An 18,275-nucleotide genomic window follows, 5' to 3' on the forward strand; every position below is an offset into this window, starting at 1 on the left:
GCTTCCCACTCGCCATGTCCTGCAGTCTGGAGATGTGCTCAAGTCTCGGCAACTTTCACCATTTTGACCCGAGAGTCGGGCTATTTCTAAGACAATGTGAACAAAGAGGAGCCAGGAAGAGAGGGGCCCGCGGGCGGGCTGCGGGGCTAATGTGTGAGCGCCTGGGTGTTGGGGACCCGGGGCGATGAGGGCGCCGCTCAGGGGATCCTAGCGCCTGCGGGCTGTCCCGGACACAGAGCGCACAGCCTCCGGGCTCTCGCGCCGGCCTGGCCCGGTGGGGCGCCTGGAGGCCCGGGGTGACGGATTTCTTTGTCCCGGCCTGTGGCTGGGCGCGAAGGCAGCCGGCCGCGAGGAGAAAGCCGAGCCTGGTTTTTGGAGCGCAGGCTTCCACTTGCGGCCCGGCGAGGCAGAGCAGGAAGGAGTGGCTGCGGGCCCCAGGACGCCCCCGCCGCCCCGCCCCGCGCCCACTCTCCCGCTCTGCCGCGGGCTTCAGACCATGGTGGGGGAGACACTGGAACTCCTCTTTCGCTTTCCCAACAGCGAAACAGGCTGAAACAGCGAGGAGTGGCACAGCTCTCCCTAATTAGCGTGGTTGGGGGAAAGAGAGCCCACTGGCGCACTCTTCTCCACCCCGACTCTCCAAAGATGCGCGCGCTAGTCGAACTCGGGGACGGTGGCGGTTCTCTGGCGCCCCCCCGCCGATGGACCGCGGCGGCCGGGACCCAGGCGGCGGGGCTGGACCTAAGCATAGCCCCAACGGATGCCATCAGGAAGCCCGGAACAAAACGGTGGCCACATCTGCCTCTGGGTTTGCGTGCGTGCGTGCGCGGGTGAGTGTGTGTGTGTGTGTGTGTGTGTGTGTGAGAGAGAGAGATGCAGAGAAAGAGAGAGAGAGAGAGATGCAGATACACACACACACACACACACACACACACACACACGACACACACGCACACACGCTGGTTCACATCCATCCGGCTTACCTGCAGTAGAGTTTGCGCTTCTGTGTGTGTCTGGCAGAAGAATGAAAGAGAAACTGCCATATCCATTCAAGCTCACTGAATCAAGCCCACTTCCCTCCAACTCTTTCAACTAAGTTTTATTTTATAATGCACTTCAAATTACAGAGTCCTTGTGAAAACTAGTTTCCCAATTGTAGTCTGAACCTCCATCAATGTATCGAGCAAGATTTTAGGTTACCAGATTCAGTTCCGCGGGACACTCAGGGCTTCTGCCTCCTGCCTATCTCCATGCATCTTTCTTTGTAAAGCAAGTGTATCGCGGCTGTCCCCCAGAAGTCTCGTGCTCTGGCACGCTGCGCCGGGCCTGCGGCAGAGCGGCGCGGTTGGTGTGGGCGGGCGCTAGGACCGCGGGGAGCCCGTGAGGCCGCGGCGCTACCTTAAACCCAACCCAATGCCGCTGCCTGCGCCACTCTGCGCGCCGGCGGGGGCTGCGCAGGAGGAGCGCTCCGCCCGGCTACAACGCTCCGCGAGCCGGCGCGGCAACACCTGTTCGCGGCAGCCTGGGCGGCACGCGAGCTCCCGGTCCTGGCTCTCCTCGCTCGCCGCTCGCCACTCGTTCTAAGCCAATGGACATCTGCCGAGCCTCTGGAGAATTCTGGATACTAGCTTTGGACGCCTAAAGTTTTTTCTTCTTTTTGTTTTTTTAAAAATAATTATTATTTTTGGAGGGGGGACCAGAAGGGGAGATTTTGTCGCCGCCGCCAACGTGAGATTTTTTTTTTTTTCCCCTTGAAGGATTCGTGCTGATGTCTGCAGAGTCGGTTAGAGTAAAAACAGCGCATGCCTTCCTGGAGTCGGGATCCGTAAATTCTGACGTAGCCCGTGCATCTTAAAAATCCCTATAATAACGCCTAGGCATTTAAGTTGCTATGGTCATTCTGATCTCAAACCAAATGGAGAAACTACGGATTTTTTTTCCTTATTACGGTCGGATGGGATGAAGACCTTCCTGCCTGCTAAGAGCTGGGGATCTATCTATAGAGATACATAGATATGTTTATCAATATGTCAGTGTGTGAGTATAAAGTGGTGGTTTCTTAGACTATCAGTGGTTTGACCTTGAACCTGTGCCAGTGAAACAGCAGATTACTTTTATTTATGCATTTAATGGATTGAAGAAAAGAACCCTTTTTTTTTTTTTTTTCTCTCTCTGCAACTGCAGTAAGGGAGGGGAGTTGGATATACCTCGCCTAATATCTTCTGGGTTGATACCGTCATTATTGTTTATTCCTGTGCTCCAAAAGCCGAGTCCTCTGATGGCTCCCTTAGGTGAAGTTGGGAACTATTTCGGTGTGCAGGACGCGGTACCGTTTGGGAATGTGCCGGTGTTGCCGGTGGACAGTCCGGTTTTGTTAAGTGACCACCTGGGTCAGTCCGAAGCAGGGGGGCTTCCCAGGGGACCTGCAGTCACGGACTTGGATCATTTAAAGGGGATTCTCAGGCGGAGGCAGCTATACTGCAGGACTGGATTTCACTTAGAAATCTTCCCCAATGGTACTATCCAGGGAACCAGGAAAGACCACAGCCGATTTGGTAGGTATACCATTAACCCTTTAGTGTCCTTGCGATGACATGTTCGGGTTATAACTACCAAGAAGGTGGTGGCCGGGCGGGGGATGCGGGAAGGGAACCTGTCCCTCTGTCTCTGTCTTGCCAGCTTAAAAAAAAAAAAGAAAAGAAAAGGAAAGAAAAGAAAAAAAGAAGAAAAGAAAAGAAAAAAAGAAAGAAAGGAAAAAAGAAAAAAAGGAAAGAAAAAAGATAAAAAAAAAAAGAAAGAAAAAAGAAAAAGCCTCGGTAATTGCAGATCTGCCCCTGGCACTGATGCAAGTCTACATTGAAGCCGCCCCCCCCCCCCCGCGACTTTTTTGAAAAGAGGGCATGATTTATAAATATAACAAAAGTCTCTAGTTCTTTTGCATCAGATACTCGGGAAGATCGGGTTTAGGAAGTTTCTTTTGAATGGACTGATTCCACTAGTTTAAAGCTTTAATCATTAACTACTGAGAACTTGAAAATGCATTTTGTTGAAGGCAGTGGTTATCATCCTGCGCCCAAATGAAGTTTTTGCTCCTTCTCTTTTTCTTCTAATAAGTATACAGCCTGAATTGTAAATTAAGCGTATTGTTAATTCCCACCGCGAGGGTCTGAAAACCCCGTAGGCGAAGGTGGCTGACTGATTGTTCTGTTGGGAAGGCTAAAGTAGTATTTTAGACTTCTAGAGCAGCAGAGACAGAGGCGCTAGGGGAAAATGACTTAGGAAAGGGCAGAACGCTCACCAGGGGCGTTTGTCCTTGCAGCTATCAAGTTATTACCGATGCTCCATATTTCTATATTGTGCAGCCCTGTGTGGGTTTCCTGGGTGGCTCTGTGGTGTGAGTGTGCGCGCGCGTGCAAAAGCTGTGAGCTAATTTTAAAGGGCATCCCGAGGATTTCATTTCCCAAGGAGGGTACTTGTGACTCAGCATTGAGGGCTGCAGACCCGAGTGCTGGTGACTCTGCTCACTTTAGTGCCTGCACACACGTGCCTGCGGGGGCCATCCTGAGCCCAGCAGCACAGTGTCAGCGAGCACAATACCGATTGAGGGACTTTCGGGCGTTTTCCTTACTTACCAAAAGGAAAGCGCCAGTTGGTCAGCCAGACTGTTGGAAGGAGTTAACTTCTCAGTGAACCCACCTGACAACACTTAAAGTAGGTCGTAAAAAACAAAGTCCTGTGGTGATTTTTCTTCCTCATGCTTTAATGCCAGATGTTGAACACAGCCTAAACTATCTGTTTAGGCTCGTGGGGCTGTATATGATGCCAGAAGGTGAGGAAGATTCAGGCCTGGATTGGGGATGGTCCCAGATACACGAGGCCCAGGGTTTTCTTCCTTTGCTTACCAAGAGCCCAAGCCCCAGGCTGAACCTACTAGTGTAAATTTCTGGCAGTCTCCTCTGCTTAAAAAAAAAAAAAAAAAAAAAAAAAAAAAAAAAAAAAAAAGAAAAAGAAAAAAACAGTAAAAGGCAAAGCTGTTAATTTGCTTTGCAATTATTGAGTTGAAATATAACGGCACCTCCCACCTCCCCGAAATAAACTCAGCTCTGGTTGTTGCAAAGCGAAGACTAAACTTTACTAGAAGTGCTGTTCTATCTGGCCGCTTTAAGGGCTGCTACAGTGCCTAACGTTCAGTACCGAACAACAGGCAGTGGGCGGCCGTGGGTGGGACAGCCGAGTGTCTCCGGGCCGCAGCGGGCACCCGCTGGACGTCTGCACCGCTCAGGCGTGGATGGCTAGTGGCGTGGGCTGGAGGCCTAGGTGCGCTTGGCGGCGGGAGCCCCAATCCTCCTGCGCTCCCAGCCGGCAGGTGCGGAGTCGGCAGCCCGGGCCCCTCGACGCACTGGGCGGCCGCCGGGCCAGCTCCGCGCGGTCCTAAACACGCTCCGTTTCCGTCTCCCTTTCTAACCGGCTGGAGTGCGTCCTTCGGTGCTGCAGGGACTCCTTGTGTCCGGGGGCGACGGGCTGGGGCTGACATACTTCTGGCCATGTTTAGGGAATGAGATTTTTTTTTTTGCCCAAGTTTAGTCCCTTCGCTTCCTCTTTGTGTGTGAGCGTGGGTCCGGCGGGACTGACAGCCGCCGCCCCGGGCAGCGCGGTTGTTTGTGGTGTGGGAACCGCCGGAGGCGCGCTCAGCGGCGGGAGAGTTGGTGGCGGGGACGGAGGACAGGCTGGAGGTCGTACCCCTGACCTCCCCAATGCTATCTCGGACCCATCTCCCTCTTCTGAAGCACGCAGCCAGGTCTCGGAGAGTCGATGGCTCCGCTGTGCCCGGGAGGTGGGTCGGGGGCCCCCGCCGACAAGGCCGGAGCCACAGGGGAAGGGGGGGGGGACAAAGGGCCGCGGAGGCGGGCGGAGGGGGCGGTGAGCTATTGTTAACGGCGTTCGGGGAGAAGAGCTCGCGGCCCGTGGGCCTGCGTTTCAGCGCCCGAGCTTGGGCCCTGGCCTCTGGACCAGGGGGTGTGGAGGAGGGAGCGTAGCGGGGTAAACCGCTGCAAGGCCGGGGCAGCTTCATTGTGTGCATTTAGTCGAGCCCTGCCTTGGAGAGAGCGCCTCTGAACCTCGGCGCAGCCCGACTGGGCCCCGGCGTGGAGAGATTATGGGGATGTTCCAGTTGGGGTTCCTACACGTCCCCCGCCCCCCACGGGCTTTTTTTTTTTTTTTTTTTTTTTTTTTTAATGCAGTCACCTTTAGGGTAAGATGTTTGCTGAATGCAGTCATTAGAAATCCAGTAAGTGCCACAGGGGAGAGTGAGGATTCAAGGGTGGTATTATGGGAACCACGAGGGTGGAGAGAACCCAAGAGGCGAGTTCTGGGGTCAACGAACATGGACTGCTGGTCAGCAGCTGAATAGGGATCATAAAACAAAAACTAGACGTCGTCACCCCCTACCCCACCCCCAATCCTGGAGGTTGGAGAAAGGTGTCGCCAAGGAAGTGACATGTCTACTCCTTAGACTCTCTAGGCGCTGTTGGCTGGGTTGGTAGGGGCATTGAGGATGGGAGGGGAGGAGAGCCCTGGCCCGGGTTGGGGGGGAAGGTCAACGAACAGGCGAGCTCCGGGGTCCGCCGGGAGCTGGCTGCGGGGGGAAGGGTGCGCCTGGCGCTCCGCTGTGCCACTCACCCTCGTTTGGATGGAGCTGAGTGGGTGGCTGTGCGCAGTGGGGGTGGGGAAGGAGGGTGAGGCAGGAGGGTTATTTAAGTCTTTCATCCGGTTGCAGAGAGAAGCGGCCCCCGGGGTGACAGCAGTGCCGCGGTCTCCCGCTGCTACCGCTGCGGCAGGTCCCAATATTAGCAACCTCTGCAGCGAGGTGCGAGTGCTGGGAGCCTCCTACCCCTGCTTTCTCAGCCCCGCCCGGAAGGAGGGCTGGACTCGTCGGCGCTAGGACCCGGCGGGGAGTGCGAGGGGAGGGCCGGGGAGCCAGCGGGCTCCGGGTGGGGGCCGAGGGGCTGCGGCAGCTCGCCACACCTGGCGCTCCAGCTAGCTCCCTGCAGCCTCTCCTTCTGCCCTCCTCCCTCCCTTATCTGCAGCCTCCCTCTCTTCATCCCGGCTCCCTTCAGGGGACTTTGTTTCACCTTTTTCTCTTAAGATTCTTTAGAAAAGAGTAGCTGTAGGTAGGGAATGGGGGTAGGTATACACCTTGATTAAAATAGAAGGTGCATTTCTACGTGCAGTGACCCGGCAGAAGGAAACGTGCTGGAAAATGATTTTTGCCACCCCCATGCAGCCGCAGGTGACTGCAGCTGCTGGCAAGCTTGGCGGTGACACAGCAGCGGCAGTGCAGAGGACATGGGGGCGGGGGAAATATTACTGTTGTCCCAGCAGGAGCTGCGGCAGTGACAACTTAGGTGGGACCTTGAGAGAGCCCTTTGTTTTTTCCTTTGGGGGTGGTGGTGTGGCGTTAAGGTTGAGCATGGAGAAAAGGAACAAGGAATTGTATTTCTGGGTAATAGTCTGGGGGAGTGAGAGGTTTCATTTCATATATATATATAATATATATATATAATATATAAATATATATAATTTTTTTCCCTTTAAAGAGAAACTTGTTAGAAACAAGTGAGCAGAAAATCAATCGAGGAAATGGTAATGCAGAATAATAAAAAAGTGAGCATTAGTCCTGATCCGCTATTTTACTTGGCACAAGGAAACCTGAATGGACTGACCACTTGACTTTGTGGAAAGATGGCTTGCTTCTCTGTTGCTATGCCTTTTGGCCTGGAGTGGTGGCAGCTCTGAAAGGCCAGACTCTTCAGGACCCTAGATAAGTATGACCTGGGGCTTCCTCTTCAATATCTCACTAACGGAAAGACTTCCTATGTAAGGTGTTATTTTCTGGATGGGTTCAGATTCTTGAAAAATTGGAGTTGTAAACTCCCCTTTAGTCAGTCATCTCCTAAGGAAACTCTGAGATCTGCTCAAGTTGCCACAAACTCAGACCTACTCTGTCTCTAGCTTTGAGATGATTGATTTGGCAGCGCTGGTGTGGGATTCTCTGGGTGAGTGGGGAGCTCTGTGGGGGGGGGGTTAATCTATTTTGGAAAGCTTCATGTCATGCCTCTTTCCACAGCTTGCATACATTCTTGTCCTCTAAAGAATGCAGCTCTGTTAAGTGTTGGGGGCTTTTAGGCTAGAGGGTTGTTTAGCATGGGCCAGAGCGGAGCAGCTTCTGCCTGTCCTTCCATTTGCCATGGCTGGCCTTATTATGGAGGCTCACTTGGAGGTGAGGCTCGGTACAGAGGGGCTCTTGGGAGCTGGCCAGCTTTGGGTTAATGGTCCATTTGAACAGAGCTCTGGGCTGATCACTAATACCTAGCAAGTCCGGAGCAAGGATAAAGTCTGGTGTGGTCATTTTCCTAAAGGGGTCCCAGGAACTGTCCTGGCCACTTGTGGACCAGAGATGACCTCAGACCCCATCAGACCCCCTCAAGCCCAGTGAACACATCCTCAAAGGAACTGTTGGTTGCTATGAAAGAGAAGAGGCAAATGCCACTAGCCACTGACCCTGTGCTTCCTCTGTCACTTCGTCACTACGCATGACTATGGCCCTTTTGAACACTTGGTTGTGTCTGCTGGAGAGGAGAGACAGCCCACTATGGCACGCATGTGAGGGTCACAGTTTTAACATTAGGCACAATTCCACCATTCTCTCTCTCCTCTCTTCCAGTCTTCTTTCTTCTTTTCCTTGCTCTTCCCTTCTTAGCCTTCCTCTCCTGTTGCTCATTAAACATTGAAATGTTTCGACACAGATGCCTCCTCCTGGGTTGCTATGGCTCCACCAGGCATCTGTACTGCACATTCACGCAAACAGATAACCTGGGGAGTGGGCTGTACTCAAGTGAGTATGGTTTGAAGCACTTGCTTGGCTCAGGCCCAGAGAGAGGTTGGTTGACTTGGTGGAAGTTATGGAGTTTCTTGTGGGCAAGATGGTACCAGGAATGTTAAGGATTCCAACATGGGCGTTGGGGATCTTGTTGCCAGGCTTTCCAGGTCTTTCTGACCTTACAACATTGGTATTCTCACTGTGTGTGGGGGAATGCTGTGACTCACACATTCAAGTGTTCTGCTTGCCCTTGGATCATTGAGGTGACCTCAGAAAGGCTGGGCTGTTCTTTTGAGGTCTCTGTTTTCCAAGGAGCTACAGAGATATGGATGGTGGTGTGAGATGATGAAATCTTTTCCACCTGGGGTCACAACATAGGTAGTTCCTTTTCATAGGGAGAGCCCCTCAGAAACTTGTTTCACTTTCAGGAGGCCCCCTCTGACTCCTCTTTCTAAGCTTATGTGACTGTACCCTAAGCATCTCCTCTCACTGCCTTTATTACATTGTTTTATTTATCTATTTGTCTTTCCTTCCACTAGATGGTAAGTGCTTTGAGGATATAGGGCTTTAGCTATACCTTATTCATCTTTGTATATTTAATAAATGGCATGTTTCTTGGCTTATAATGGTCACTCAATAATAGTTTGTTGTTCAAATAAGTCAGTGCATATGAATTAACAGCTATCTTGTTGTTGCCAGAAAAAGAAACAAGACAGGTATTTAATACTTTCATTTCTGAAATATATAATAATAATTTCAATACTTAGGTGTTAACTCTGTGCACATAAACTAATTGTGTAAATAGTCCACATACATAACAGATGCCCACCTTCCCAAACTCGGTATGATGAGAGAGCACAGTCCCAGGAACGTACCTGCTCTTCATTTTCTCTGCTATCTCTAGTCCTGCTCACTGGGTCTGTGAGTCTGATCTGGGTAACATCTAGTCACTAGTAAAGGAATGAACATATAAACATGGTACAGAAATCACAGACACAGTGAAAAAAGGTAAAAACATGATAAAAGTACATAATCAGTAAGGATCCAGGCTTTGGTGTCTCATTGCTTGGGGGCAAGTTGTTTAACATTTTAAAACCTCAATGTCCCCATTTGTGAGCTGGAGATGGACGTATTGTAATGCTCAGAGTTGTTCTGAGGATTGAGTGGCACAGACTATGCTCAAGAGTTCAAGCTATTAGGATTGTCATTGTTGTGGTTTATTGATAGTCTTCTTGCTGTTCTGAAGACAAGCTAGTCAGATGGTTTTGTAGGATCACAGGTCCCTGTTGTTTTGGGGCCTGATGGGCGATGATGATGAATATTCATGATTAGTTCTTCAAGCTGCCTTCTGGTTAGGGAAAAACCAAGAGGTCATCAAAGACCGTCCAGAGATGCAAGTGTCTTTTAGTTCTGTGATTAAACTCTTCCCCCTTGATATGGGATATTAAAATGGTCAGACCTCAGTAGGGGCAAAATATGTCCTGTCATTCATTTTAGAAGGAAAATTGGACATTGATGAATTCCTTACACTGATTTCAGGATCACTATGACCTATATTGTGGTGTAAACACACCACAGGTAGCTAAGAAGAGGTTCATATGCATATGGCTCCTAATGGTAATAAAATGCCACAATGTAAGTTATTTTTTAATCATAAGAATTGGAAATAGTACAGTGAAATGAAATAATTGCACCAGTAAGGGAGGGCATCTCATGTGAAATGAATCTTATTGAGATATCTTCTTATCTATCTTCCCATTTGCTTTGTGAGGTAGGGAAGGCTAGTAATAAACTAGCTGCTTTTATTTTTATTTTTTTAATTTTTACTTTTTAAAAAGATTTTATTTATTTAGTTAGAGAGGGAGGGTGTGCATGTACAAGAGAGCATGAACAGAAGAGAGGGGCAGAGGGAGAGGGAGAAGCAGACTCCCCACTGAGCTGGGAGCCTAACCTGGGGCTGGATCCCAGGACCCTGGGATCATGACCCAAGCCAAAGGCAGATGCTGAACCAACTGAGACCCCAGGTGCCCCAAACTAGCTGCTTTTAGATGCATCTTCCAATACAGAGTCACAGATTATCAGATCCAAAATGCAGTTTGTAATTTCTCTGTATTTTTTTTCCATGCGCTATTTCCCATTTTATGAAAATAGTTTCACATGTGAATATATGTGATATTCTATAATATGTAAACACAAGATATTTGTTACATTTTGTGCTTACCAAAGAATTAAGAATATCCCTTTACAAGAAATCTCTCTTCTTTTTTTACGTCACCTTGAAACCCTTTGCTTCATCAGATTTATGTAGTGCATGTCTTCTTTCGATTGCCACAGAGTATTTTGTGAAAGTTGCAAAATTAATTGTTTAAAAATCCGTGTAAGTGCTTTTTTATTAGTCACATGAGACTGCCTATAGCATACTGTTATCCTTAGTTTCTTTTTCTTTCTAAACTCTTAAATATAAGTGCATTTTTCAATATTTGAAAGTATTTTTAAAACAAGAAGTTAGTATTTGGTACATGTTAACTCAAGGTCTACATAAAGTGTAGCACTTTACAACAAACTTGAGCAAATGGCTAAGCACAAGTAATGCTAGCATCGTCCCAAATATACAGTGGGGTAATCATCTTAAAATGACACTATGGTTAGGGAAATTTAAACTGCTGTTATATGGCCATAAAATTCTGGATTTATACCCAGCTTAGGTGCTATTATTCTTAGTGGGGTAAGCAAGGGGAAAGAAGAGGGGGAAAAAGAAGATCATTGCGTTAGTTTGATTTTAAGATATAGTCTTCCATGCCTATTTTAAATCAAGAGCACTTTTGGTATCAATATTCCCCCCCCCCCAAATATTATGTTATCTTAATTGCTTAACGAGCTCTTTGAGGCTTAGATAAGTACAGCAAAAATCAATACTTTGTTCAAGCAGAAATATTTGGGATGTGTGTAGGCTATTTTCATTTTCCAGATGGAGCTTAATAAAGTTATCATATAACTTTATTTTTCCATATAAACCAATCAGGTCTTTGGTTAACACCTGGCAATCTTGTTTTAAGGGACAGAAGACCATTCTCTCATTAGAATATTTTCCAATATATGCCCATACACAAATACTTGTTTTTTTTCTTAAGTTGTACTCTTATTAGGTTAATTAGAAATGCATTTTGGTTTATCTGTCATATTGCTTCTTAGGGTATCTGTAAATCCTAGCTTTTTCATTTTTAAAATGTTTTGTTATATGTTGTGTTGGTAAATACTTTTGTATCATTATTATAGAGTTTAGCTGCAAAATCAGTTCTTTTAGGAAGTAGTTTTAAGAGGAGACACTTCTTTAATGAGTGTGAGATTATCCAAGTTGGGAACTGGGCTCAGTGTCCTCTCAAAAAGTCCTAGGGATGCTGAGACTAAGGAATTGCTCTGCGCTCTGACCTGTCTTTTGCCCTCTGCCATTTGTCTCACAGGCATTCTGGAATTTATCAGTATAGCAGTGGGCCTGGTCAGCATCCGAGGCGTGGACAGTGGACTCTACCTCGGGATGAATGAGAAGGGGGAGCTATATGGATCAGTAAGTACCGGGAGAGTCTTTGCCAATCTTTAGCCTCACATTTGATTTGAACTGCATTTTCTCTAGATTATAAATATCTAGAAATGAAACTGAGTCTGTTTGGAGAGAGTGTAAATTTTTGCTTTTTGAGAAAAACCATTTTGTTTTTATTTATAGATATCAGCCCTGGATCTTCACTAGATCAGAGTTTCTGAGAAAATGCTTTATTTATGTGCCAAGCAATTTTCATTATCAAGTAAATAAAAAACTCACAAGTGTGAAAAATTCCATCTTCTTGTATTGAATGGAAGTTATTTTTGAAATGAATTGAAATTATCTTCTAAGCTTTGTAAAGCAGTGTAATTAAAACTAGAAATAGACCACCGTGCAGTGAGTATAAACCCTTTCTCTGAGCTACATAAGACTTTCATTATGTAGAGAGAAGAGGGAGATGGAAATTATTGTCAGATATTCTTGTATGTGAATAAGAATATAAAAATATTATAATTATTTGCAAGTATTGTGTCTTTCTTTCTCTCTTTTTCTTTTGCGTGTCTCACTTCCCATCTCTATTGGGTTGTAAGCAACTTGAAGGAGGCAGTGAAGAAGTGTTTATTATAGCCTACCAGGTGCCAGGTGCTTTTCCATGTGCTCAGGGACAGCAGTGAATGAGACAGAGTTCCTTTTTTTGCTTTGAGAGAAGGGAACTGACTTTACATCTTTGTTATCTCTACTTGTGCTGAGTTTCTAAAACACAGTGCATGTTCGACAGTAGGAACTTGATACATTTTTGCTAAATGTATACCTGTGAATCATAGATTATTAGTTACTATAGACTAACTTGAGTTTTCAACAAAAGACTCGTAGTGAAATCAAACTTTAGTTTTTCCTTGCTAATAATTGGTAGCCAAATGAGAATTTAATCCATGTTCTCTCTACATAGGAGAACTTTGATAGAATCTATAAAAAATTGAAAATTAAAAGAAAACCCAGACTTGGAGACAGAAATAAAGGGCATTTCCATATATAGTTAGGAGAAACATTTTCTAGATCTACTCCTTTGCTATCCACATGTTAGTAAATATATATATGTGTGTACACACACACACACATGCAAGAGTTGGAACAGTATAAAATTTTTACTCAAACACTCCAGATGACAAAAAATGGCCTATGTAATTTGAATATAAAACACACCATTTTTAATGGTGTGAGAATGGTTTTTCTGCCTTGGTAAAATTTGAATCTAGATTGGTTGATTTGTTAGTCTTTTTAGAAAAAGTCCTTCATTGAGATAATAGATTATTTTAAAATATGTTTTCAAGTGTAAGATTTGGTTTAGCATTTTAAACACAGTTTGTGGTTTATAAAAGTTATTTACTGCCTAAATTATCTTTGCTAGCACTTTTAAGTGCAAAGATAGAAGCTATATTATTATTATTATTATTATTATTATTATTAAAGAGGGAGGAGGAAGAGGTAGAGGTAGAGGGAGAGATCTTAAGCAGGCTCTACACCTAGCACGGAGCCCAACCTCACGATCCTGAGATTATGACCTGAGCTGAAATCATGAGTCAGATGCTTAACTGACTGAGCCCCCTAGGTGCCCTGGCTTTCACACTTTTAAAACATTAAATGATGTTCTCCTTTTGTCACCCCCTCAATTTTTTTCAGTTTTAGGTATATGGAGATTTAATTTATGGATTAAATTAAGTTGGTCACAGTTGAACTTGATAAACTGCTTCTTGTTTGTAGGGTACAATCCAACCTTTAGTGGGTGGAAAGTTCCATGGTTTCTCATCATGGTCTCCAGACTCTTTTGATCACATGCCACCACCAAAACAATTTTCTCATCATGGTCTCCAGACTTTTTTGATCACATGCCACCACCAAAACAATTTTTTTTGAGTATGAATCGCAACACTTTATATTAAATTACTTAAAGATTCTACATATAAAATATAGTTCATAGAAATTATTTTACTTTATAAAACTCATATTAAGGTAAACATTTTAAAAGGTGACAAACGAGCAAACACAGAGGCCATTTTTATTCCCCACCCCATGGGCCACCTTGTATGTCCCTGCAGAGTACCCTCCCCCCAGAGAGAGAGGACCAGTCTTTCAGATGAAATCGCCAACATGACAGCCTCCCGCAGTTTATTGGTTGACAAGGAGAGCAGTGGAACACAGTGGCATCTCTGTTTGTTGTCTAGCCGAGCCTCATCTCCCTGTCTGGACTCTTCCCATGGCTTCTTGCTCATCTCTTCTCTCCTCTGGCTGCCCTCCTGCCTTTGTGTGCCCACGTCTGCAGCATAGGCTGAGAATAGAGCGCAGGCTCTAGAAGGTAACCTGAATTGTAGATCCAATGAATATCAGTGAGGGTACTGCCTGAAGTGATGGCCAGGTGGCAAAGAGTTGGGAGAACATCTTGGCATGTTTTCTGGGAATCCCAACTGCCTCATGTAGAGCTTTTTGAGCACACACAAAGTATGTGGCTGGAAGGACGTGTCCCTCCTCCACTGCTACATGGCCGCAAACCCACATGGCTCGCTGATGACCCGATCATGGAAGTCTAGCTAGGCAAAGAGACGAGTCTAAGAAAAGTCCTCCGTTTCTTCCTGTGCTTGAGAAATGCACAGTTTCTCATGTAAAGAGTATATTCAGGCTTGGAAACTGCTCGGAGGAAAGAGGGCTTTTGCAAATTGTGATTTCCTTTGTGGAAGAGTTATCTCTGCATATGGCTTCTCTGTGTCCAGCTTCTCCCTTCTCCTGTCCATTCTCCACACTCACGGGAGAATTACCTTTCCAAACTCACATATGAGTGTCACTTCTCAGTGCAGATCCCTTCAAGTGCTCGCCTCTGAGGGCAAATGCCTGAGTACTTAACTTAGCATTCAGTACTTTTCACCAGCCACTTTGCCTGCTTCTGCACGTGGTAGGTGCTCAATAAACACTTGCTGGATTAAAATGAGCTAAGCATTGTGACTTTTTCTGATGCTTCATGAAACACATGGATGTGGACCTCACTGGGTCAGCTTGTGTCTTCAGGGGTACTGAGAACTCCGCTGGAAGGGAGAATCTGCCTCTTCCATTCCCATGCTGAGTTGGACTGTGATTATGCCATTCATGGTGTGTCCCACCCAAGGGGGCTAGGGCTGGGTCTGGGGCTGGAAAGAGATAGTGTAGGGGCAAATGCATGACTACAGGTCAGGAGACTTGAGCTCTTGCTCTGTCTCTGCCACTAGTGAGGTGCTGGGCCCTGATTCTCCTCATCTTTGAGATGAATAGCTTGACTTCAAGGTCTGGAGTGTCTTTTCCTACTCTGGATCTCAGGAATTCATGCTTTGGATTTTTTAGGCTTTCCTCCTGAGTCTTCTCTGCCTCATGCATGATATTCTCTATGTACACAAAATGTTTATGGAGGAAGATCTGTTTGATTCTTGCGTACAGAGCTGGGAAGAAAGCTTTCTGGGCAGCCAGATGGTTTTCCTTTTGCATGTACCTAAGGCAGGAAAGGGGAATGAAGGTGAGATCTGTGCTCCCTTATGGCTAAAAATCACATTTTCCATCTGGTTTGTGGTTATCGTATTTGGTGTGGCAGTGGACATGAGGAGTGACCCAAATATTATATTTTCAATGTGATGAGACTGGGAGGAGGAAAGAAAAGAAACAGGCAATGATTCTGTTATTAATTACAGTTGACCCTCGAACAACATGTATTTGAATTGTGTGGGCCCACTTCCAGGCAGGGTTTTTTTTTTTTTTCCCAATAAATACAGTACAGTATTGTAAGTGTATTTTCTCTACCTTGTGATTTTCTTAACATTGTTTTTTCTCTAGCTAGCTTTATTGTTAAGACTATAGTATGTAACCCATATAGCATACAAAATATGTGTTAATCATTTATGTTGTTGGGAAAGTTCCTTGGTAACAGTAGGCTATTAATAGCTCAGTTTGGGGGCAGTCCACATTCAGTGCAATGTGAAGTGTACAACACTACAGAAGCACACAAATATCTTGGGGTCCAAAACTGTGTTTAAATAACTGCTCGAGGAAATTGGGTGGTAATATTTAAGCTGGATCTTGAGGGATGAATAGGAGTCTCAGAAAAGGTAGGGCATATGGTCAGTGTTTGCTGAGCCAGCTCTCCGGCCTGTCACAACCCGCTTGGATGCAGAGCCTTGCTGTATCTGGGCACTGTGTGTTGATAGCACTACCTAGGATGTGGTTGCCTACTGTGGTTTTACAGTGTCCTCTTCTTCCTTATTTAAAGACCCAGGCTTTGTAGACGGCAGAGTGTGACTCATGCCTGGTTCTCGCAGCCCTCAGACTAGTGCTTTGGAACCTGACCATCATTCTGGTGGAGATGCTTATAAAACATGTGTTTCCTAGTAGATTTGGTTATTATGTTTCCAGAGGCACAACTGGGCCCTGGTTTATATGAATCCATGTAATAACAAGGTGTGATGGATTTTTGACCGTGTTACCTATGCACATCAACTTTTAAAAAAAAATACAGTGGTCTCAGCGGTTGTCTCTACTGGGTTAGAGGTATGCGAGTCAAAGAATTTCCCTTGCAAGGTGTCTCCATGGTGTGGGGTAGAGATGGGGAGATACCTGTCACAGAGTAAAGCAATGTATCAGTCTCTTTAAGAGAAACAATAAAGGATCTCAGATCCTTAGAAACTCATACTGATTTAAATGATTGTGACTATGTCATTTGAATAGGAACTGACACGAACTTCTTATACTTCTTTAGCAACTCCAATTCAAAACATATTACTGTTCAAATTTGCACTAAACTCTAAGACCAATAGAATCCAGATTGGCGCAATTGATTTAGTATGACAGAAGATGTTATCCGTCTGAGGCTAAGACACTGCTTCACTGTCAGTGTGGCCCTGAAGCTTTTTTGAGCAGAGCCCACCTATTCCTTGGAGCACCTCGGGAGGATAGTTATCCCCCTACCCCCACCCCCAACCCCCAGCCCAGCCTTCCTATTCTAATTCTTGGGAGACTAGATGATGGGCTAGGTATGTCTTTTTCTTTTCCTATTAACCCTGATGGTGAAAGTAGCACAGGACAGTACTACTTAGTACAGTTGCATTCTTGGGCACCAGTGTCTGGTTACAGGTGGTCATCTGGAGTGTCCAGAACAGCCTTAAAACAGTCCCTTTACTTTCTAAGGAGGTGGAATGACCAAGTGAAAACATTTATATAGAAAACTTGCAGTTCTCCATATTAAAGCCCTATGTCTTCTAGGGTCTGCGGATGCCAGTTTTGAAAATATCCCATCCTAGTAGGTGTGAAGTCCCGCAAGGAGGCTCAGTGGTATGCTGGAGAGACAGCTTGAGGCTGGCAGGGGAGTGGAGGCCTTCTTGTCTCCATTGGGCATTCTGCATTGGCACTTGTGAGAGCTTTTGAGCAAGCACGATAAACTAGTGTGTTTGTGGAATGGAATACTTGTACCACATGGCAAGACACCGCTAGACTTAGCAATTTGTCACTGGGGTTTGTCAGTTTCAGATTACTTTGGTGGTAGATGTTTAGGCATGTCCTGTAGATAGTCTCCAAAGCATGTAATTCATATAAAGGAAATGAAAAGGGACGTTTGTTTATGATCCACTGGATAGAAGCATGTTGTGGAAATAGGTGGTTTTAAACTGATGTTTTGGGAAATAGAGCATCGTCTTCTACTGCATATGTACATTGCCAATTTTCAAAGGATCAAGTAATAATTCTTCAGTGATAAAGAGGGCAGCACCTCAGAGGAACGTCTTCTATCTTATTTGATTTAGTTCATATACTGTCCTTGTTTTAGAGATGGGAGAGTGATGGTTTAGTGGCTTAGTGGCATTTTCAAGGTCACCTAGTGTGATTTGAATGTAGTTGAATTTGTGATTTGAGCATAGGTGAATGAATAAACTTTGTCTGATGTATATGCATAAGAGTTGCCATCCAGTATTGTGAATATAAAGTAATTTTACCAGAATTAACCATGTGTCAGAGAAGGATTTAGTATTTCCTTTACAGATAAGATTTTTGGAACTTTCCCCCCGCTTTCTAATAGCCTGGTTTTTATTTTGTGGTTGTCTTGTTTCCTTAGCATCTGTACCAATGGCCATAAGTTTATGGAAAAATCATCTTTTAACAAATATGTCTATTTGTTTATTTAATTTTAGGTAAGTATAAGTTTAATTTTAGTTGTTTTGTGGATTAGCTTTACTGATTTATTGAGACATGTTTAAGACATCCCACCTCAGTAATGATCAAAGTCACAGAACACAGGTCTGGAGACTTTAAAGGCCTTGGAAAGGATTTGGCTTTAATCATTAATAGCTCAGGAGATGGCTCTCCTTTCATCTGGAGGAGGAGGTTCTGGGTACCAGGCAGCATGCTCAGTCATGGTCTTTGTTCAGGCTCGGGAGTCTCAGAGTAGAATCTTCCTCATGACAAGTGTGGACTTCACATAAGATCCCTTCTGTCTTCCTGATCTTGGTTTTACTCTTATTCCCTGCTCTACACTGCTGTCTCAGGGTCTGCTGGAGGACTCTGGCGAAGAAAGCTTCAGAGTGTGACTGTTTCTTGGGGCTGAGCCTCCACTGGCTCTGGTTCTTCTGTGTCCTTGCTGGAATTCCATTTCCTAAAGCGTACCTCTGAGGAGACAGGGATTTGGTTACCTTTGTTTCCTATGGAACTGTCAGTACTTAAAACAGTGCTGTGCATGCAGTTGGCACTTACTACATGTTGAAAGTATGAATATATTGTCAGTAGGATCCCAGATCACCTGTTTCTTTCTCTCTCCATCTTTCTTTCTCTCTCTCCCTCTTTCCTCTCTCTCCCTCTTCT

General features: G+C 45.6%; 1 protein-coding gene across 1 annotated transcript in view; it reads left to right on the plus strand.

Annotated features, from left to right (window-relative positions):
• The first annotated feature begins 1,433 nt into the window (after positions 1-1,433).
• Positions 1,434-18,275, plus strand: part of FGF9 (fibroblast growth factor 9) — a 32,142-nt gene continuing 15,300 nt past the window's right edge. The window contains exons 1-2 of the mRNA XM_059377770.1: positions 1,434-2,555; positions 11,341-11,444. Of these exons, the coding sequence (XP_059233753.1) occupies positions 2,279-2,555; positions 11,341-11,444 (381 nt within the window). The 5' untranslated portion in view covers positions 1,434-2,278. The remainder of the gene's footprint in view (positions 2,556-11,340; positions 11,445-18,275) is intronic.

Source organism: Mustela nigripes, chromosome 15 (assembly GCF_022355385.1).
Source record: "Mustela nigripes isolate SB6536 chromosome 15, MUSNIG.SB6536, whole genome shotgun sequence".
NCBI classification, from domain to species: domain Eukaryota; kingdom Metazoa; phylum Chordata; class Mammalia; order Carnivora; family Mustelidae; genus Mustela; species Mustela nigripes.